The sequence below is a fragment of the Salmo salar genome, chromosome ssa01 (assembly GCF_905237065.1).
Source record: "Salmo salar chromosome ssa01, Ssal_v3.1, whole genome shotgun sequence".
NCBI classification, from domain to species: domain Eukaryota; kingdom Metazoa; phylum Chordata; class Actinopteri; order Salmoniformes; family Salmonidae; genus Salmo; species Salmo salar.
In genome coordinates this window covers 6,670,929-6,695,665 of record NC_059442.1, presented here as the reverse complement: position 1 = coordinate 6,695,665, position 24,737 = coordinate 6,670,929, and the positions used below count along the sequence as shown (strand labels likewise).

Here is a 24,737-nt window from a genome sequence, read left to right as displayed (position 1 = left end):
TCTGATACAGATAGATATAGTATGGTGACACTCTGATACAGATAGATATAGTATGGTGACACTCTGATACAGATAGATATAGTATGGTGACACACTGATACAGATAGATATAGTATGGTGACACTCTGATACAGATAGATATAGTATGGTGACACTCTGATACAGATATATATAGTATGGTGACACACTGATACAGATAGATATAGTATGGTGACACTCTGATACAGATAGATATAGTATGGTGACACTCTGATACAGATAGATATAGTATGGTGACACTCTGATACGAGATAGATATAGTATGGTGACACACTGATACAGATAGATATAGTATGGTGACACTCTGATACAGATAGATATAGTATGGTGACACTCTGATACAGATAGATATAGTATGGTGGCACTCTGATACAGATAGATATAGTATGGTGACAGTCTGGATGATACAGATAGATATAGTATGGTGACACTCTGATACAGATAGATATAGTATGGTGACACTCATGATACAGATAGATATAGTATGGTGACACTCTGATACAGATAGATATAGTATGGTGACACTCTGGATGATACAGATAGATATAGTATGGTGACACTCTGATACAGATAGATATAGTATGGTGACACTCTGATACAGATAGATATAGTATGGTGACACTCTGATACAGATAGATATAGTATGGTAACACTCTGATACAGATAGATATAGTATGGTGACACACTGATACAGATAGATATAGTATGGTGACACTCTGGATGATACAGATAGATATAGTATGGTGACACTCTGGTACAGATAGATATAGTATGGTGACACTCTGATACGAGATAGATATAGTATGGTGACACACTGATACAGATAGATATAGTATGGTGACACTGATACAGATAGATATAGTATGGTGACACTCTGATACAGATAGATATAGTATGGTGGCACTCTGATACAGATAGATATAGTATGGTGACATTCTGGATGATACAGATAGATATAGTATGGTGACACTCTGATACAGATAGATATAGTATGGTGACACTCTGGATGATACAGATAGATATAGTATGGTGACACTCTGATACAGATAGATATAGTATGGTGACACTCTGATGATACAGATAGATATAGTATGGTGACACTCTGATACAGATAGATATAGTATGGTGACACTCTGATACAGATAGATATAGTATGGTGACACTCTGATACAGATAGATATAGTATGGTGACACACTGATACAGATAGATATAGTATGGTGACACTCTGATACAGATAGATATAGTATGGTGACACTCTGATACAGATATATATAGTATGGTGACACACTGATACAGATAGATATAGTATGGTGACACTCTGATACAGATAGATATTGTATGGTGACACTCTGATATAGATAGATATAGTATGGTGACACTCTGATACAGATAGATATAGTATGGTGACACTCTGATACAGATAGATATAGTATGGTGACACACTGATACAGATAGATATAGTATGGTGACACTCTGATACAGATAGATATAGTATGGTGACACTCTGATACAGATAGATATAGTATGGTGACACTCTGATACAGATAGATATAGTATGGTGACACACTGATACAGATAGATATAGTATGGTGACACTCTGGATGATACAGATAGATATAGTATGGTGACACTCTGATACAGATAGATATAGTATGGTGACACTCTGATACAGATAGATATAGTATGGTGACACACTGATACAGATAGATATAGTATGGTGACACTCTGATACAGATAGATATAGTATGGTGACACTCGATGATACAGATAGATATAGTATGGTGACACTCTGATACAGATAGATATAGTATGGTGACACTCTGGATGATACAGATAGATATAGTATGGTGACACTCTGATACAGATAGATATAGTATGGTGACACTCTGATGATACAGATAGATATAGTATGGTGACACTCTGATACAGATAGATATAGTATGGTGACACTCTGATACAGATAGATATAGTATGGTGACACACTGATACAGATAGATATAGTATGGTGACACTCTGATACAGATAGATATAGTATGGTGACACACTGATACAGATAGATATAGTATGGTGACACTCTGGATGATACAGATAGATATAGTATGGTGACACTCTGATACAGATAGATATAGTATGGTGACACTCTGATACAGATAGATATAGTATGGTGACACTCTGATACAGATAGATATAGTATGGTTACACACTGATACAGATAGATATAGTATGGTGACACTCTGATACAGATAGATATAGTATGGTGACACTGGATGATACAGATAGATATAGTATGGTGACACTCTGATACAGATAGATATAGTATGGTGACACTCTGATGATACAGATAGATATAGTATGGTGACACTCTGATACAGATAGATATAGTATGGTGACACTCTGGTGATACAGATAGATATAGTATGGTGACACTCTGATACAGATAGATATAGTATGGTGACACTCTGGATGATACAGATAGATATAGTATGGTGACACTCTGATACAGATAGATATAGTATGGTGACACTCTGATACAGATAGATATAGTATGGTGACACACTGATACAGATAGATATAGTATGGTGACACTCTGATACAGATAGATATAGTATGGTGACACACTGATACAGATAGATATAGTATGGTGACACTCTGGATGATACAGATAGATATAGTATGGTGACACTCTGATACAGATAGATATAGTATGGTGACACTCTGATACAGATAGATATAGTATGGTGACACTCTGATACAGATAGATATAGTATGGTGACACACTGATACAGATAGATATAGTATGGTGACACTCTGATACAGATAGATATAGTATGGTGACACTGGATGATACAGATAGATATAGTATGGTGACACTCTGATACAGATAGATATAGTATGGTGACACTCTGGATGATACAGATAGATATAGTATGGTGACACTCTGATACAGATAGATATAGTATGGTGACACTCTGATACAGATAGATATAGTATGGTGACACTCTGAATGATACAGATAGATATAGTATGGTGACACTCTGGTAGAGATAGATATAGTATGGTGACACTCTGATACAGATAGATATAGTATGGTAACACTCTGATACAGATAGATATAGTATGGTGACACTCTGATACAGATAGATATAGTATGGTAACACTCTGATACAGATAGATATAGTATGGTGACACTCTGATACAGATAGATATAGTATGGTGACACTCTGATAGAGATAGATATAGTATGGTGACACACTGATACAGATAGATATAGTATGGTGACACTCTGATACAGATAGATATAGTATGGTGACACTCTGATACAGAAGATAGATATAGTATGGTGACACACTGATACAGATAGATATAGTATGGTGACACTCTGGATGATACAGATAGATATAGTATGGTGACACTCTGATACAGATAGATATAGTATGGTGACACTCTGATACAGATAGATATAGTATGGTGACACTCTGATACAGATAGATATAGTATGGTAACACTCTGATAAGATAGATATAGTATGGTGACACTCTGATACAGATAGATATAGTATGGTGACACACTGATACAGATAGATATAGTATGGTGACACTCTGATACAGATAGATATAGTATGGTGACACTCTGGATGATACAGATAGATATAGTATGGTAACACTCTGATACAGATAGATATAGTATGGTGACACTCTGATACAGATAGATATAGTATGGTTACACTCTGATACAGATAGATATAGTATGGTGACACTGATACAGATAGATATAGTATGGTGGCACTCTGATACAGATAGATATAGTATGGTGACAGTCTGGATGATACAGATAGATATAGTATGGTGACACTCTGATACAGATAGATATAGTATGGTGACACTCTGGATGATACAGATAGATATAGTATGGTGACACTCTGATACAGATAGATATAGTATGGTAACACTCTGATACAGATAGATATAGTATGGTGACACTCTGATACAGATAGATATAGTATGGTGACACACTGATACAGATAGATATAGTATGGTGACACTCTGATACAGATAGATATAGTATGGTGACACTCTGATACAGATAGATATAGTATGGTGACACACTGATACAGATAGATATAGTATGGTGACACTCTGATACAGATAGATATAGTATGGTGACACTCTGATACAGATAGATATAGTATGGTGACACTCTGATACAGATAGATATAGTATGGTGACACACTGATACAGATAGATATAGTATGGTGACACTCTGGTGATACAGATAGATATAGTATGGTGACACTCTGATACAGATAGATATAGTATGGTGACACACTGATACAGATAGATATAGTATGGTGACACTCTGATACAGATAGATATAGTATGGTGACACTGGATGATACAGATAGATATAGTATGGTGACACTCTGATACAGATAGATATAGTATGGTGACACTCTGGATGATACAGATAGATATAGTATGGTGACACTCTGATACAGATAGATATAGTATGGTGACACTCTGAATGATACAGATAGATATAGTATGGTGACACTCTGATACAGATAGATATAGTATGGTGACACTCTGATACAGATAGATATAGTATGGTGACACACTGATACAGATAGATATAGTATGGTGACACTCTGATACAGATAGATATAGTATGGTGACACACTGATACAGATAGATATAGTATGGTGACACTCTGGATGATACAGATAGATATAGTATGGTGACACTCTGATACAGATAGATATAGTATGGTGACACTCTGATACAGATAGATATAGTATGGTGACACTCTGATACAGATAGATATAGTATGGTTACACACTGATACAGATAGATATAGTATGGTGACACTCTGATACAGATAGATATAGTATGGTGACACTGGATGATACAGATAGATATAGTATGGTGACACTCTGATACAGATAGATATAGTATGGTGACACTCTGGATGATACAGATAGATATAGTATGGTGACACTCTGATACAGATAGATATAGTATGGTGACACTCTGGATGATACAGATAGATATAGTATGGTGACACTCTGATACAGATAGATATAGTATGGTGACACTCTGGATGATACAGATAGATATAGTATGTTGACACTCTGATACAGATAGATATAGTATGGTGACACTCTGATACAGATAGATATAGTATGGTGACACACTGATACAGATAGATATAGTATGGTGACACTCTGATACAGATAGATATAGTATGGTGACACACTGATACAGATAGATATAGTATGGTGACACTCTGGATGATACAGATAGATATAGTATGGTGACACTCTGATACAGATAGATATAGTATGGTGACACTCTGATACAGATAGATATAGTATGGTGACACTCTGATACAGATAGATATAGTATGGTGACACACTGATACAGATAGATATAGTATGGTGACACTCTGATACAGATAGATATAGTATGGTGACACTGGATGATACAGATAGATATAGTATGGTGACACTCTGATACAGATAGATATAGTATGGTGACACTCTGGATGATATAGATAGATATAGTATGGTGACACTCTGATACAGATAGATATAGTATGGTGACACTCTGGATGATACAGATAGATATAGTATGGTGACACTCTGATACAGATAGATATAGTATGGTGACACTCTGATACAGATAGATATAGTATGGTGACACACTGATACAGATAGATATAGTATGGTGACACTCTGATACAGATAGATATAGTATGGTGACACTCTGATACAGATAGATATAGTATGGTGACACTCTGATACAGATAGATATAGTATGGTGGCACTCTGATACAGATAGATATAGTATGGTGACAGTCTGGATGATACAGATAGATATAGTATGGTGACACTCTGATACAGATAGATATAGTATGGTGACACTCTGATGATACAGATAGATATAGTATGGTGACACTCTGATACAGATAGATATAGTATGGTGACACTCTGGATGATACAGATAGATATAGTATGCTGACACTCTGATACAGATAGATATAGTATGGTGACACTCTGATACAGATAGATATAGTATGGTGACACTCTGATACAGATAGATATAGTATGGTGACACTCTGATACAGATAGATATAGTATGGTGACAGTCTGGATGATACAGATAGATATAGTATGGTGACACTCTGATACAGATAGATATAGTATGGTGACACTCTGGATGATACAGATAGATATAGTATGGTGACACTCTGATACAGATAGATATAGTATGGTGACACTCTGGATGATACAGATAGATATAGTATGGTGACACTCTGATACAGATAGATATAGTATGGTGACACTCTGATACAGATAGATATAGTATGGTGACACTCTGATACAGATAGATATAGTATGGTGACACACTGATACAGATAGATATAGTATGGTGACACTCTGATACAGATAGATATAGTATGGTGACACTCTGATACAGATATATATAGTATGGTGACACACTGATACAGATAGATATAGTATGGTGACACTCTGATACAGATAGATATAGTATGGTGACACTCTGATACAGATAGATATAGTATGGTAACACTCTGATACAGATAGATATAGTATGGTGACACACTGATACAGATAGATATAGTATGGTGACACTCTGGATGATACAGATAGATATAGTATGGTGACACTCTGATACAGATAGATATAGTATGGTGACACTCTGATACAGATAGATATAGTATGGTGACAATCTGATACAGATAGATATAGTATGGTTACACACTGATACAGATAGATATAGTATGGTGACACTCTGATACAGATAGATATAGTATGGTGACACTGGATGATACAGATAGATATAGTATGGTGACACTCTGATACAGATAGATATAGTATGGTGACACTCTGGATGATACAGATAGATATAGTATGGTGACACTCTGATACAGATAGATATAGTATGGTGACACTCTGGATGATACAGATAGATATAGTATGGTGACACTCTGATACAGATAGATATAGTATGGTGACACTCTGATACAGATAGATATAGTATGGTTACACACTGATACAGATAGATATAGTATGGTGACACTCTGATACAGATAGATATAGTATGGTGACACTCTGATACAGATAGATATAGTATGGTGACACTCTGATACAGATAGATATAGTATGGTGGCACTCTGATACAGATAGATATAGTATGGTGACAGTCTGGATGATACAGATAGATATAGTATGGTGACACTCTGATACAGATAGATATAGTATGGTGACACTCTGGATGATACAGATAGATATAGTATGGTGACACTCTGATACAGATAGATATAGTATGGTGACACTCTGGATGATACAGATAGATATAGTATGGTGACACTCTGATACAGATAGATATAGTATGGTGACACTCTGATACAGATAGATATAGTATGGTGACACTCTGATACAGATAGATATAGTATGGTGACACACTGATACAGATAGATATAGTATGGTGACACTCTGATACAGATAGATATAGTATGGTGACACTCTGATACAGATAGATATAGTATGGTGACACACTGATACAGATAGATATAGTATGGTGACACTCTGATACAGATAGATATAGTATGGTGACACTCTGATACAGATAGATATAGTATGGTGACACTCTGATACAGATAGATATACTATGGTGACACACTGATACAGATAGATATAGTATGGTAACACCTGATACAGATAGATATAGTATGGTGACACACTGATACAGATAGATATAGTATGGTGACACTCTGGATGATACAGATAGATATAGTATGGTGACACTCTGATACAGATAGATATAGTATGGTGACACTGATACAGATAGATATAGTATGGTGACACTCTGAATGATACAGATAGATATAGTATGGTGACACTCTGGTAGAGATAGATATAGTATGGTGACACTCTGATACAGATAGATATAGTATGGTAACACTCTGATACAGATAGATATAGTATGGTGACACTACAGATAGATATAGTATGGTAACACTCTGATACAGATAGATATAGTATGGTGACACTCTGATACAGATAGATATAGTATGGTGACACTCTGATAGAGATAGATATAGTATGGTGACACACTGATACAGATAGATATAGTATGGTGACACTCTGATACAGATAGATATAGTATGGGGACACTCTGATACAATAGATAGATAGATATAGTATGGTGACACACTGATACAGATAGATATAGTATGGTGACACTCTGGATGATACAGATAGATATAGTATGGTGACACTCTGATACAGATAGATATAGTATGGTGACACTCTGATACAGATAGATATAGTATGGTGACACTCTGATACAGATAGATATAGTATGGTAACACTCTGATAAGATAGATATAGTATGGTGACACTCTGATACAGATAGATATAGTATGGTGACACACTGATACAGATAGATATAGTATGGTGACACTCTGATACAGATAGATATAGTATGGTGACACTCTGGATGATACAGATAGATATAGTATGGTAACACTCTGATACAGATAGATATAGTATGGTGACACTCTGATACAGATAGATATAGTATGGTGACACTCTGATACAGATAGATATAGTATGGTGACACTGATACAGATAGATATAGTATGGTGACACTCTGATACAGATAGATATAGTATGGTGGCACTCTGATACAGATAGATATAGTATGGTGACAGTCTGGATGATACAGATAGATATAGTATGGTGACACTCTGATACAGATAGATATAGTATGGTGACACTCTGGATGATACAGATAGATATAGTATGGTGACACTCTGATACAGATAGATATAGTATGGTAACACTCTGATACAGATAGATATAGTATGGTGACACTCTGATACAGATAGATATAGTATGGTGACACACTGATACAGATAGATATAGTATGGTGACACTCTGATACAGATAGATATAGTATGGTGACACTCTGGATGATACAGATAGATATAGTATGGTAACACTCTGATACAGATAGATATAGTATGGTGACACTCTGATACAGATAGATATAGTATGGTTACACTCTGATACAGATAGATATAGTATGGTGACACTGATACAGATAGATATAGTATGGTGACACTCTGATACAGATAGATATAGTATGGTGGCACTCTGATACAGATAGATATAGTATGGTGACAGTCTGGATGATACAGATAGATATAGTATGGTGACACTCTGATACAGATAGATATAGTATGGTGACACTCTGGATGATACAGATAGATATAGTATGGTGACACTCTGATGCAGATAGATATAGTATGGTGACACTCTGGATGATACAGATAGATATAGTATGGTGACACTCTGATACAGATAGATATAGTATGGTGACACTCTGATACAGATAGATATAGTATGGTGACACTCTGATACAGATAGATATAGTATGGTGGCACACTGATACAGATAGATATAGTATGGTGACACTCTGATACAGATAGATATAGTATGGTGACACTCTGATACAGATATATATAGTATGGTGACACACTGATACAGATAGATATAGTATGGTGACACTCTGATACAGATAGATATTGTATGGTGACACTCTGATACAGATAGATATAGTATGGTGACACTCTGATAGAGATAGATATAGTATGGTGACACACTGATACAGATAGATATAGTATGGTGACACTGATACAGATAGATATAGTATGGTGACACTCTGATACAGATAGATATAGTATGGTGGCACTCTGATACAGATAGATATAGTATGGTGACAGTCTGGATGATACAGATAGATATAGTATGGTGACACTCTGATACAGATAGATATAGTATGGTGACACTCTGGATGATACAGATAGATATAGTATGGTGACACTCTGATACAGATAGATATAGTATGGTGACACTCTGGATGATACAGATAGATATAGTATGGTGACACTCTGATACAGATAGATATAGTATGGTGACACTCTGATACAGATAGATATAGTATGGTGACACTCTGATACAGATAGATATAGTATGGTAACACTCTGATACAGATAGATATAGTATGGTGACACACTGATACAGATAGATATAGTATGGTGACACTCTGGATGATACAGATAGATATAGTATGGTGACACTCTGGTACAGATAGATATAGTATGGTGACACTCTGATAGAGATAGATATAGTATGGTGACACACTGATACAGATAGATATAGTATGGTGACACTGATACAGATAGATATAGTATGGTGACACTCTGATACAGATAGATATAGTATGGTGGCACTCTGATACAGATAGATATAGTATGGTGACATTCTGGATGATACAGATAGATTTAGTATGGTGACACTCTGATACAGATAGATATAGTATGGTGACACTCTGGATGATACAGATAGATATAGTATGGTGACACTCTGATACAGATAGATATAGTATGGTGACACTCTGGATGATACAGATAGATATAGTATGGTGACACTCTGATACAGATAGATATAGTATGGTGACACTCTGATACAGATAGATATAGTATGGTGACACTCTGATACAGATAGATATAGTATGGTGACACACTGATACAGATAGATATAGTATGGTGACACTCTGATACAGATAGATATAGTATGGTGACACTCTGATACAGATATATATAGTATGGTGACACACTGATACAGATAGATATAGTATGGTGACACTCTGATACAGATAGATATAGTATGGTGACACTCTGATACAGATAGATATAGTATGGTGACACTCTGATACAGATAGATATAGTATGGTGACACTCTGATACAGATAGATATAGTATGGTGACACTATGATAGAGATAGATATAGTATGGTGACACACTGATACAGATAGATATAGTATGGTGACACTCTGGATGATACAGATAGATATAGTATTGTGACACTCTGATACAGATAGATATAGTATGGTGACACTCTGATACAGATAGATATAGTATGGTGACACTCTGAATGATACAGATAGATATAGTATGATGACACTCTGGTACAGATATATATAGTATGGTGACACTCTGATACAGATAGATATAGTATGGTAACACTCTGATACAGATAGATATAGTATGGTGACACTCTGATACAGATAGATATAGTATGGTGACACTCTGATACAGATAGATATAGTATGGTAACACTCTGATACAGATAGATATAGTATGGTGACACTCTGATACAGATAGATATAGTATGGTGACACTCTGATAGAGATAGATATAGTATGGTGACACACTGATACAGATAGATATAGTATGGTGACACACTGATACAGATAGATATAGTATGTCGACACTCTGGATGATACAGATAGATATAGTATGGTGACACTCTGATACAGATAGATATAGTATGGTGACACTCTGATACAGATAGATATAGTATGGTGACACTCTGAATGATACAGATAGATATAGTATGGTAACACTCTGATAAAGATAGATATAGTATGGTGACACTCTGATACAGATAGATATAGTATGGTGACACACTGATACAGATAGATATAGTATGGTAACACTGATACAGATAGATATAGTATGGTGACACACTGATACAGATAGATATAGTATGGTGACACTCTGGATGATACAGATAGATAGATATAGTATGGTGACACTCTGATACAGATAGATATGGTATGGTAACACTCTGATACAGATAGATATAGTATGGTGACACACTGATACAGATAGATATAGTATGGTGACACTCTGATACAGATAGATATAGTATGGTGACACTCTGATACAGATATATATAGTATGGTGACACACTGATACAGATAGATATAGTATGGTGACACTCTGATACAGATAGATATTGTATGGTGACACTCTGATACAGATAGATATAGTATGGTGACACTCTGATACAGATAGATATAGTATGGTGACACTCTGATACAGATAGATATAGTATGGTGACACTCTGATAGAGATAGATATAGTATGGTGACACACTGATACAGATAGATATAGTATGGTGACACTCTGGATGATACAGATAGATATAGTATGGTGACACTCTGATACAGATAGATATAGTATGGTGACACTCTGATACAGATAGATATAGTATGGTGACACTCTGAATGATACAGATAGATATAGTATGGTGACACTCTGGTAGAGATAGATATAGTATGGTGACACTCTGATACAGATAGATATAGTATGGTAACACTCTGATACAGATAGATATAGTATGGTGACACTCTGATACAGATAGATATAGTATGGTAACACTGTGATACAGATAGATATAGTATGGTGACACTCTGATACAGATAGATATAGTATGGTGACACTCTGATAGAGATAGATATAGTATGGTGACACACTGATACAGATAGAAATAGTATGGTGACACTCTGATACAGATAGATATAGTATGGTGACACTCTGATACAGATAGATATAGTATGGTGACACTCTGATACAGATAGATATAGTATGGTGACACTCTGATACAGATAGATAAAGTATGGTTACACACTGATACAGATAGATATAGTATGGTGACACTCTGATACAGATAGATATAGTATGGTGACACTCTGATACAGATAGATATAGTATGGTGACACTCTGATACAGATAGATATAGTATGGTAACACTCTGATACAGATAGATATAGTATGGTGACACTGATACAGATAGATATAGTATGGTGACACTCTGATAGAGATAGACATAGTATGGTGACACACTGATACAGATAGATATAGTATGGTGACACTCTGATACAGATAGATATAGTATGGTGACACTCTGGATGATACAGATAGATATAGTATGGTGACACTCTGATACAGATAGATATAGTATGGTGACACTCTGATACAGATAGATAGATATAGTATGGTGACACACTGATACAGATAGATATAGTATGGTGACACTCTGGATGATACAGATAGATATAGTATGGTGACACTCTGATACAGATAGATATAGTATGGTGACACTCTGATACAGATAGATATAGTATGGTGACACTCTGATACAGAGAGATAGATATAGTATGGTGACACACTGATACAGATAGATATAGTATGGTGACACTCTGATACAGATAGATATAGTATGGTGACACTCTGGATGATACAGATAGATATAGTATGGTAACACTCTGATACAGATAGATATAGTATTGTGACACTCTGATACAGATAGATATAGTATGGTTACACTCTGATACAGATAGATATAGTATGGTGACACACTGATACAGATTGATATAGTATGGTGACACTCTGGATGATACAGATAGATATTGTATGGTGACACTCTGATACAGATAGATATAGTATGGTGACACTCTGATACAGATAGATATAGTATTTTGACACTCTGATACAGATAGATATAGTATGGTGACACTCTGATACAGATAGATATAGTATGGTAACACTCTGATACAGATAGATATAGTATGGTGACACACTGATACAGATAGATATAGTATGGTGACACACTGATACAGATAGATATAGTATGGTGACACTCTGGATGATACAGATAGATATAGTATGGTGACACTCTGATACAGATAGATATAGTATGGTGACACTCTGATAGAGATAGATATAGTATGGTGACACACTGATACAGATAGATATAGTATGGTGACACTGATACAGATAGATATAGTATGGTGACACTCTGATACAGATAGATATAGTATGGTGGCACTCTGATACAGATAGATATAGTATGGTGACAGTCTGGATGATACAGATAGATATAGTATGGTGACACTCTGATACAGATAGATATAGTATGGTGACACTCTGGATGATACAGATAGATATAGTATGGTGACACTCTGATACAGATAGATATAGTATGGTGACACTCTGATACAGATAGATATAGTATGGTGACACTCTGATACAGATAGATATAGTATGGTGACACACTGATACAGATAGATATAGTATGGTGACACTCTGATACAGATAGATATAGTATGGTGACACTCTGATACAGATAGATATAGTATGGTGACACACTGATACAGATAGATATAGTATGGTGACACTCTGATACAGATAGATATAGTATGGTGACACTCTGATACAGATAGATATAGTATGGTGACACTCTGATACAGATAGATATAGTATGGTGACACTCTGATACAGATAGATATAGTATGGTGACACTATGATAGAGATAGATATAGTATGGTGACACACTGATACAGATAGATATAGTATGGTGACACTCTGGATGATACAGATAGATATAGTATTGTGACACTCTGATACAGATAGATATAGTATGGTGACACTCTGATACAGATAGATATAGTATGGTGACACTCTGAATGATACAGATAGATATAGTATGGTGACACTCTGGTACAGATATATATAGTATGGTGACACTCTGATACAGATAGATATAGTATGGTAACACTCTGATACAGATAGATATAGTATGGTGACACTCTGATACAGATAGATATAGTATGGTGACACTCTGATACAGATAGATATAGTATGGTAACACTCTGATACAGATAGATATAGTATGGTGACACTCTGATACAGATAGATATAGTATGGTGACACTCTGATAGAGATAGATATAGTATGGTGACACACTGGTACAGATAGATATAGTATGGTGACACTGATACAGATAGATATAGTATGGTGACACTCTGATACAGATAGATAGATATAGTATGGTGACACACTGATACAGATAGATATAGTATGGTGACACTCTGGATGATACAGATAGATATAGTATGGTGACACTCTGATACAGATAGATATAGTATGGTGACACTCTGATACAGATAGATATAGTATGGTGACACTCTGATACAGATAGATATAGTATGGTAACACTCTGATAAAGATAGATATAGTATGGTGACACTCTGATACAGATAGATATAGTATGGTGACACACTGATACAGATAGATATAGTATGGTAACACTGATACAGATAGATATAGTATGGTGACACACTGATACAGATAGATATAGTATGGTGACACTCTGGATGATACAGATAGATAGATATAGTATGGTGACACTCTGATACAGATAGATATGGTATGGTAACACTCTGATACAGATAGATATAGTATGGTGACACACTGATACAGATAGATATAGTATGGTGACACTCTGATACAGATAGATATAGTATGGTGACACTCTGATACAGATATATATAGTATGGTGACACACTGATACAGATAGATATAGTATGGTGACACTCTGATACAGATAGATATTGTATGGTGACACTCTGATACAGATAGATATAGTATGGTGACACTCTGATACAGATAGATATAGTATGGTGACACTCTGGATGATACAGATAGATATAGTATGGTGACACTCTGATACAGATAGATATAGTATGGTGACACTCTGGATGATACAGATAGATATAGTATGGTGACACTCTGATACAGATAGATATAGTATGGTGACACTCTGATACAGATAGATATAGTATGGTGACACTCTGATACAGATAGATATAGTATGGTGGCACACTGATACAGATAGATATAGTATGGTGACACTCTGATACAGATAGATATAGTATGGTGACACTCTGATACAGATATATATAGTATGGTGACACACTGATACAGATAGATATAGTATGGTGACACTCTGATACAGATAGATATTGTATGGTGACACTCTGATACAGATAGATATAGTATGGTGACACTCTGATAGAGATAGATATAGTATGGTGACACACTGATACAGATAGATATAGTATGGTGACACTCTGATACAGATAGATATAGTATGGTGACACTCTGATACAGATAGATATAGTATGGTGGCACTCTGATACAGATAGATATAGTATGGTGACAGTCTGGATGATACAGATAGATATAGTATGGTGACACTCTGATACAGATAGATATAGTATGGTGACACTCTGGATGATACAGATAGATATAGTATGGTGACACTCTGATACAGATAGATATAGTATGGTGACACTCTGGATGATACAGATAGATATAGTATGGTGACACTCTGATACAGATAGATATAGTATGGTGACACTCTGATACAGATAGATATAGTATGGTGACACTCTGATACAGATAGATATAGTATGGTGACACTCTGATACAGATAGATATAGTATGGTGACACACTGATACAGATAGATATAGTATGGTGACACACTGATACAGATAGATATAGTATGGTGACACTCTGGATGATACAGATAGATATAGTATGGTGACACTCTGGTACAGATAGATATAGTATAGTGACACTTTGATACAGATAGATAGATATAGTATGGTGACACTCTGATACAGATAGATATAGTATGGTGACACTCTGATACAGATAGATATAGTATGGTGACAGTCTGGATGATACAGATAGATATAGTATGGTGACACTCTGATACAGATAGATATAGTATGGTAACAATCTGATACAGATAGATGTAGTATGGTAACACTGATACAGATAGATAGATATAGTATGGTGACAGTCTGGATGATACAGATTGAGTTAAGCTGCTGGCCAGACAACAGGGTGGGAAGAGATTATTGAATTAGAATGAGTAGAACGCGGGTCCCCATTCAGGTCAATGATGTCATAACTGGTGGACCTTCTGGTGGCCATTTTGACTGTCCTCATAGCATTATATTTCTCTCAGTTTGATCAAATGTCCAAGCTGACTCCTCTTCTTGTCACACAGCCCACTGATGGTCCAGGGAGACCCTTAATCGTGACATCAGGGTGGGGAACACTGAAGGTGAGGAGGAGGAGAGGAGGGGTTGGGTTGGGTGGCCATAGTTGAGGTTAATACTATATAATAATACACACCGTAGAACACCATAGAACACCATAGAACATGTTTTCAACTGGTGGTGGTACCTCACCTTGATGGAACCAGTAGATCTCAAAACGTGTTTCACTACACTTGTTTCTTCCATCTGTTCAACAGAAGTTCTTGTTAACATTAAGTGTAATTAGAAATAGTCTTCATATAGTCTCTAAAAACTACAAATAGTCTTCATATAGTCTTTAAAAACTACAAATAGTCTTCATATAGTCTTTAAAAACTACAAATAGTCTTCATATAGTCTTTAAAAACTACAAATAGTCTCCACATAGTCTCCAAAAACTACAAATAGTCTTCATATAGTCTCTAAAAACTACAAATAGTCTTCATATAGTCTTTAAAAACTACAAATAGTCTCCATATAGTCTTTAAAAACTACAAATAGTCTTCATATAGTCTCCAAAAACTACAAATAGTCTTCATATAGTCTCCAACAACATCAAAATAGTCTTCAAAAACTACAAATAGTCTTCATATAGTCTTTAAAAACTACAAATAGTCTCCATATAGTCTTTAAAAACTACAAATAGTCTTCATATAGTCTCCAAGACCTACAAATAGTCTCCATATAGTCTCCAAAAACTACAAATAGTCTTCATATAGTCTTTAAAAACTACAAATAGTCTTCATATAGTCTCCAAAAACTACAAATAGTCAAAATAGTCTACAAAGACTACCAATAGTCTCACCATGACTGTTCCTTTCCCAGTAGTCTGCCATCTTTCCCCCACTCCTATTTAAATGTCGTCAGCATGGCAGTCTGCCTCTGGTCTGGCATGGCAGTCACAAAGATGGAGACACAATGTACCGTGATCTCTACCATGTTGTCAGTGCTTCATTTCAATTGATGTTTTTCAATGGTCAGTCACCGTATGTATCAAGCGTCTTAGAATAGGTGTACTGCTCTAGGATCAGCTACCCTCTTGTCCATGTAATCTTATTCATTGTGACTAAAAAGGTAGAACTGATCCTAAGTCAGCACTCTTACTAGGAGATGCGTGATACATACCGCCTCACATTTTCTGTCTGTCTGGTGAGTTTGCCTGTTTTTTTAAACATAGGAATGTAGCATATTAGTCCTCATGCCTGTTTTTATGCTTTCATCAAAGTCTATCCACACTGCCTGTCTGTCTGTCTGTCTGTCTGTCTGTCTGTCTGTCTGTCTGTCTGTCTGTCTGTCTGTCTGTCTGTCTGTCTGTCTGTCTGTCTGTCTGTCTGTCTGTCTGTCTGTCTGTCTGTCTGTCTGTCTGTCTGTCTGTCTGTCTTTCTTTATATCTGTCTGTCTATCTGTCCTGCAGGAGAACGGCGTGGAGTTCGAAGCCTGCCTGGTGGCGCAGTGTGACGCCCTCATCGACGCCCTGAACCGACGCAAGGCCCAGCTGCTGACCCGCGTCAACAAGGAGCATGAGCACAAGCTGAAGGTGAGACGCCATTTTGGATCAAGCCCAGGGGACTTCCTGCCTGCGGGGTAGCAATAATAAATGAATGAATGAATAGTAAATTTGGCAGTTATGCATAAGATGAAGGTGATCTTGGCTGAGTCCCAATTCTCCACACTTTTCCAAAAGTGTGCACTTGCACACTCCCCGTCATAGATTTAAAAGTATATTATTGTTGTAAGCATTGGCTCCGTGCTAGAACGTGTGCAAGTGTGGAGACTCAGGCTGCAGCCCTGAGCTGCTATGCGGGACCATCTTGGCTCACTTGACGGAGTCACTTCTGCTCGTTGGGAAGGTCATAGGTTACTCACGAACTTCGTCCAGCGTTATGTGGTTTTCCTTCTTCTTTCAGGACACAGGCAAACCTGCCTACCGCGGAAAGCTCAGTCATGAATATCAAACAGACAGAATTATGCATTCATGTATTTATTCTTTATTTATTCTTTATTTATTCTTTATTTGCACATCATACATAATGAACATGCACTCTATCTCTCTCAATTCAATTCAAGGGGCTTTATTGGCATGGGAAACATGTTAACATTCCCAAAGCAAGTGAAGTAGATAATAAACAAAAGTGAAACAAACAATAAAAATGAACAGTAAACATTACACTCACAGAAGTTTCTAAAGAATAAAGACATTACAAATGTCCCTCTCTCTCTCTCTCTCTCTCTCTCTTTCTCTGTCTCTCTCTGTCTCTCTCTCCCGCTCTCTTTCTGCTCTCTCTCCCGCTCTCTCTGCTCTCACTTTCTGCTCTCTCTCATGCTCTCTCTTGCTCTCTCTTGCTCTCTCTCCCGCCCTCTCTCTCTCTCTCTTGCCCTCTCTCTCGACCTCTCTCCCGCTCTCTCTGCTCTCGCTCTTTCTCTCTGCTCTCTCTCTCTCTGCCCTCTCTCTCTGCTCTCTCTCTTGCTCTCTCTTGCTCTCTCTTGCTCTCTCTCCCTCCCTCTCTCCCTCTCTCTCTCACACACACACCGAACCTGTTCCTCTCCTCTGGTCCTTGAGGCAGTATCGTTCGGTGACACCAGAGGCAACCATCTCCATGACAACCAGGACATAGCGACGTGCAGAGCTTGTTATTTTTTTAAGCAGTGTGTGGAGGCGTGAAGCCCTCAATAACATAATGGCTACTTCTCAAATGGAACCCCCATTATGACTTCATTACTCTCTCTTTCTCTCTCTTTCTCTCTCTTTCTCTCTCGCTCTCTCTCTTTCTCTTTCTCTCTCTCTCTCTCTCTTTCTCTCTCGCTCTTTCTGTCTCGCTCTCTCTTCCTCTCTCTCTCTTCCTTTCTCTTCCTCTCTCTGTCTCTGTCTCTCTTTCTCTCTCTCCCTCACCCTTTCTGTCATTCTCTCTCTGCTCTCCCATTCTCTCTAATTCTTTCTCTCTCTCACACATTCTCTCTCTGCTCTCTTTCTTTCTCTCTCACTCTTTCTCTCTCGCTCTCTCTCCTTTTCACTCTCTCTTTCTCTTGTCATTCCATCAGGATAGATGGGGGTTTGTTAAAGACTGTCATTAAAGATGGAGACAGGCAGAGAGAGAATAGGCCGTTTATACTGGCACCGGGGGTCCCCTCGGTAGTAGCTGCACGGCGGGACGCAGCCAGAGAGTAGCTGGACGGCGGGACGCAGCCAGAGAGTAGCTGGACGGCGGGACGCAGCCAGAGAGTAGCTGGACGTCGGGACGCAGCCAGAGAGTAGCTGGACGGCGGGACGCAGCCAGAGAGTAGCTGAACGGCGGGACGCAGCCAGAGAGTAGCTGGACGGCGGGACGCAGCCACAGAGTAGCTGGACGGCGGGACGCAGCCACAGAGTAGCTGAACGGCGGGACGCAGCCAGAGAGTAGCTGAACGGCGGGACGCAGCCAGAGAGTAGCTGGACGGCGGGACGCAGCCAGAGAGTAGCTGGACGGCGGGACGCAGCCAGAGAGTAGCTGGACGTCGGGACGCAGCCAGAGAGTAGCTGGACGGCGGGACGCAGCCAGAGAGTAGCTGGACGGCGGGACGCAGCCAGAGAGTAGCTGGACGGCGGGACGCAGCCAGAGAGTAGCTGCACGGCGGGACGCAGCCAGAGAGTAGCTGGACGGCGGGAAGCAGCCAGAGAGTAGCTGGACGTCGGGACGCAGCCAGAGAGTAGCTGGACGGCGGGACGCAGCCAGAGAGTAGCTGAACGGCGGGACGCAGCCAGAGAGTAGCTGGACGGCGGGACGCAGCCACAGAGTAGCTGGACGGCGGGACGCAGCCACAGAGTAGCTGAACGGCGGGACGCAGCCAGAGAGTAGCTGAACGGCGGGACGCAGCCAGAGAGTAGCTGGACGTCGGGACGCAGCCAGAGAGTAGCTGGACGGCGGGACGCAGCCAGAGAGTAGCTGGACGTCGGGACGCAGCCAGAGAGTAGCTGGACGTCGGGACGCAGCCAGAGAGTAGCTGGACGGCGGGACGCAGCCAGAGAGTAGCTGGACGGCGGGACGCAGCCAGAGAGTAGCTGGACGGCGGGACGCAGCCAGAGAGTAGCTGGACGGCGGGAAGCAGCCAGAGAGTAGCTGGACGGCGGGACGCAGCCAGAGAGTAGCTGGACGGCGGGACGCAGCCAGAGAGTAGCTGGACGGCGGGACGCAGCCAGAGAGTAGCTGGACGGCGGGACGCAGCCAGAGAGTAGCTGGACGGCGGGACGCAGCCAGAGAGTAGCTGGACGGCGGGACGCAGCCAGAGAGTAGCTGGACGCAGCCAGAGAGTAGCTGGACGGCGGGACGCAGCCAGAGAGTAGCTGGACGGCGGGACGCAGCCAGAGAGTAGCTGGACAGCGGGACGCAGCCAGAGAGTAGCTGGACAGCGGGACGCAGCCAGAGAGTAGCTGGACGGCGGGACGTAGCCAGAGAGTAGCTGGACAGCGGGACGCAGCCAGAGAGTAGCTGGACAGGATTACAGAAAACCCACAGAACTGGAAATGGAAGTTCATTTCCCAATGTTATACACCTTCTGAGTGTTTATCAATACGTTGAAAGGAAAAGCAATGTCATGATGAGTAGACTGTCTTTATTGGTAAACAGACTGCACTGTCAACTGGGTACTGCAGCAGTGACATAGCAATTACAACAGAGAGAGAGAGGGAAAACAGAAAGCTGTTAAGTAGGGGGTGGGGGGAGTGAGTAGTGGGGTGGGGGGAAGAGGGAGGGGTGAGTAGTGGGGTGGGGGTGAGTAGTGTGGGGGGGGGTAAGAGGGAGGGGTGAGTAGTGGGGTGGGGGGAAGAGGGAGGGGTGAGTAGTGGGGTGGGGGGAAGAGGGAGGGGGAGTAGTGGGGTGGGGGGGAGTGAGTAGTGGGGTGGGGGGAAGAGGGAGGGGTGAGTAGTGGGGTGGGGGGAAGAGGGAGGGGTGAGTAGTGGGGTGGGGGGAAGAGGGAGGGGGAGTAGTGGGGTGGGGGGAAGAGGGAGGGGGGAGTAGTGGGGTGGGGGGAAGAGGGAGGGGTGAGTAGTGGGGTGGGGGGAGGAGGGAGGGAGGGGTGAGTAGTGGGGTGGGGGGAAGAGGGAGGGGTGAGTAGTGGGGTGGGGGGAAGAGGGAGGGGTGAGTAGGGGGGTGGGTAGGGGGTGGGGGGGAGTGAGTAGTGGGGTGGGGGGGAAGAGGGAGGGGTGAGTAGTGGGGTGGGGGGAAGAGGGAGGGGGAGTAGTGGGGTGGGGGGGAAGAGGGAGGGGTGAGTAGTGGGGTGGGGGGGAGGAGGGAGGGAGGGGTGAGTAGTGGGGTGGGGGGAAGAGGGAGGGGTGAGTAGTGGGGTGGGGGAAGAGAGAGGAGGGGTGAGTAGTGGGGTGGGGGGGAAGAGGGAGGGAGGGGTGAGTAGTGGGGTGGGGGGAAGAGGGAGGGCTGAGTAGGGGGGTGGGGGAAGAGGAGGGGTGAGTAGGGGGGTGGGGGGAAGAGGGAGGTGTGAGTAGTGGGGTGGGGGGGAAGAGGGGGGCTGAGTAGGGGGTGGGGGGAAGAGGGAAGAGGGAGGGGTGAGTAGTGGGGTGGGGGGGAAGAGGGAGGGGTGAGTAGTGGGGTGGGGGGAAGAGGGGGGGTGAGTAGTGGGGTGGGGGGGAAGAGGGAGGGGTGAGTAGTGGGGTGGGGGGAAGAGGGAAGAGGGAGGGGTGAGTAGTGGGGTGGGGGGAAGAGGGAAGAGGGAGGGGTGAGTAGTGGGGTGGGGGGAAGAGGGAAGAGGGAGGGGTGAGTAGTGGGGTGGGGGGAAGAGGGAGGGGTGAGTAGTGGGGTGGGGGGGAAGAGGGAAGAGGGAGGGGTGAGTAGTGGGGTGGGGGGAAGAGGAGGGGTGAGTAGTGGGGTGAGTAGGGGGTGGGGGGGAAGAGGAGGTGTGAGTAGTGGGGTGGGGGGGAAGAGGGGGGGCTGAGTAGGGGGTGGGGGAAGAGGGAAGAGGGAGGGGTGAGTAGTGGGGTGGGGGGGGAAGAGGGAGGGGTGAGTAGTGGGGTGGGGGGAAGAGGGGGGGTGAGTAGTGGGGTGGGGGGAAGAGGGAGGGGTGAGTAGTGGGGTGGGGGGAAGAGGGAAGAGGGAGGGGTGAGTAGTGGGATGGGGGGAAGAGGGAGGGGTGAGTAGTGGGGTGGGGGGGAAGAGGGAGGGGTGAGTAGTGGGGTGGGGGGGAAGAGGGGGGGGTGAGTAGTGGGGTGGGGGGAAGAGGGAGGGGTGAGTAGTGGGGTGGGGGGGAAGAGGGAGGGGTGAGTAGTGGGGTGGGGGGAAGAGGGGGGGGTGAGTAGTGGGGTGGGGGGGAAGAGGGAGGGGTGAGTAGTGGGGTGGGGGGGGAAGAGGGAAGAGGGAGGGGTGAGTAGGGGGGTGGGGGAAGAGGGAGGGGTGAGTAGTGGGGTGGGGGGAAGAGGGGGGGGTGAGTAGTGGGGTGGGGGGAAGAGGGAGGGGTGAGTAGTGGGGTGGGGGGAAGAGGGAAGAGGGAGGGGTGAGTAGGGGGGTGGGGGAAGAGGGAGGGGTGAGTAGTGGGATGGGGGGAAGAGGGAGGGGTGAGTAGTGGGGTGGGGGGGAGAGGGAGGGGTGAGTAGTGTGGTGTGGGGGGGTGGGGGGGAGAGGGAGGGGTGAGTAGTGTGGTGTGGGGGAGGAAGAGAGATGAGAGGGGGAGGAGGATGGTTAGAGTTTGTCTGTTAAACAGAGAGCCAGTTGTCAGCAGTGAGAAGAGAAGCACCTCTTGGAGCAGTACCAGACCTCTGCAGGGGAGTGGACAGATCCAGACTCTGACACCACACACACACAGTGCGTTTGGGTGTTCGTGTGCGTGTGGTGATTACATAGCAGTATACCCATAGAGATCCTATTGAATTACTATGTCATAATCCCTCAAAATTCCAGAATGAGGTGAAAATGGCAGCCATCTTGGTCAGAGAGAAATCCATACCATTCTAATTGGAATTAATGACAGTAGATGGATCATCCTGATTTTACTTAAACTGGAGAAATCTAAGGGATGTGATACATCAGAAATTGAGTAATACAATTATTGTCAACCTAAAATAGTGTCATATAATTAATAAATACAGTTTATGATAATACAGGTTTCAGACCAATTTTCTGTTTAAATAGCCTCATTTGAAATGATATTTTTTACAAAATTAGAGACTCAGAGCTAGAAAATGGTGTATCATACACTGCAGTTGAGGAACAATGAGAATGTAATTCTGGTTTGAAAGTTGATAAACTTGTAACCTCACTTTTGAGAAAATGGCCCGTGAATGTTTTGGTACATCTACTGGAGAGTTCTTCTTTGTCTTCACCCATTCAGCAGAATCGTTCACACCCCCTTAAGCGTTAGACCCACCCATCTCTTTAAGGATTCACAGTGTAGTAAACAACCAAAGATTTCAAGACTCTCAGTGGTGAAAGTAGTAGCAAAAAGTAGTAGTAAAAATAAACTTTATCTAGTCCTTGGCCTACATCCTAATCTGACTTTGGTGCAGGTCATATTGTTCTTCACATTACTGTCTCTGGTAAACACATACTATATCAAATACAATCTAAGTTTATTTGACACATGCACAGGATACAGAAGGTGTAAAACGGTACAGTGAAATGGTTGCTTGCATAGTGGAGTCTTTTGTTTAGACATGTAGCTAGCTAGCTAAACAATTAACCATTATCCCAACTCTAATCCCGCGTTCACATCAGCTGGGAACGCAAACTGGGAAAAATCTATTTGAAAGGTCATCCAACTGGCAATTCCAACTCGGGCCCTTTTCTAGAGCTCCTACACAGATCATACGCGTAACGTTAGCTAGCGAGCTTGCCAGCTAACGTTAGCTATACACAGATCATACATGTAACGTTAGCTAGCGAGCTTGCCAGCT

The 24,737-nt window shown here is 41.0% G+C and overlaps 1 protein-coding gene across 4 annotated transcripts in view; it reads left to right on the top strand.

The window, feature by feature from the left end:
* Nucleotides 1–24,737, top strand: part of trim9 (tripartite motif containing 9) — a 139,352-nt gene that overhangs the window by 72,535 nt on the left and 42,080 nt on the right. For 2 of the 4 annotated variants that reach the window (XM_045709911.1, XM_045709902.1), the window contains exons 3-4: nt 16,837–16,893; nt 18,282–18,404. In XM_045709911.1, the coding sequence (XP_045565867.1) occupies nt 16,837–16,893; nt 18,282–18,404 (180 nt within the window). The remainder of the gene's footprint in view (nt 1–16,836; nt 16,894–18,281; nt 18,405–24,737) is intronic. The other 2 variants (XM_045709969.1, XM_045709925.1) reach the window with 1 other exon arrangement.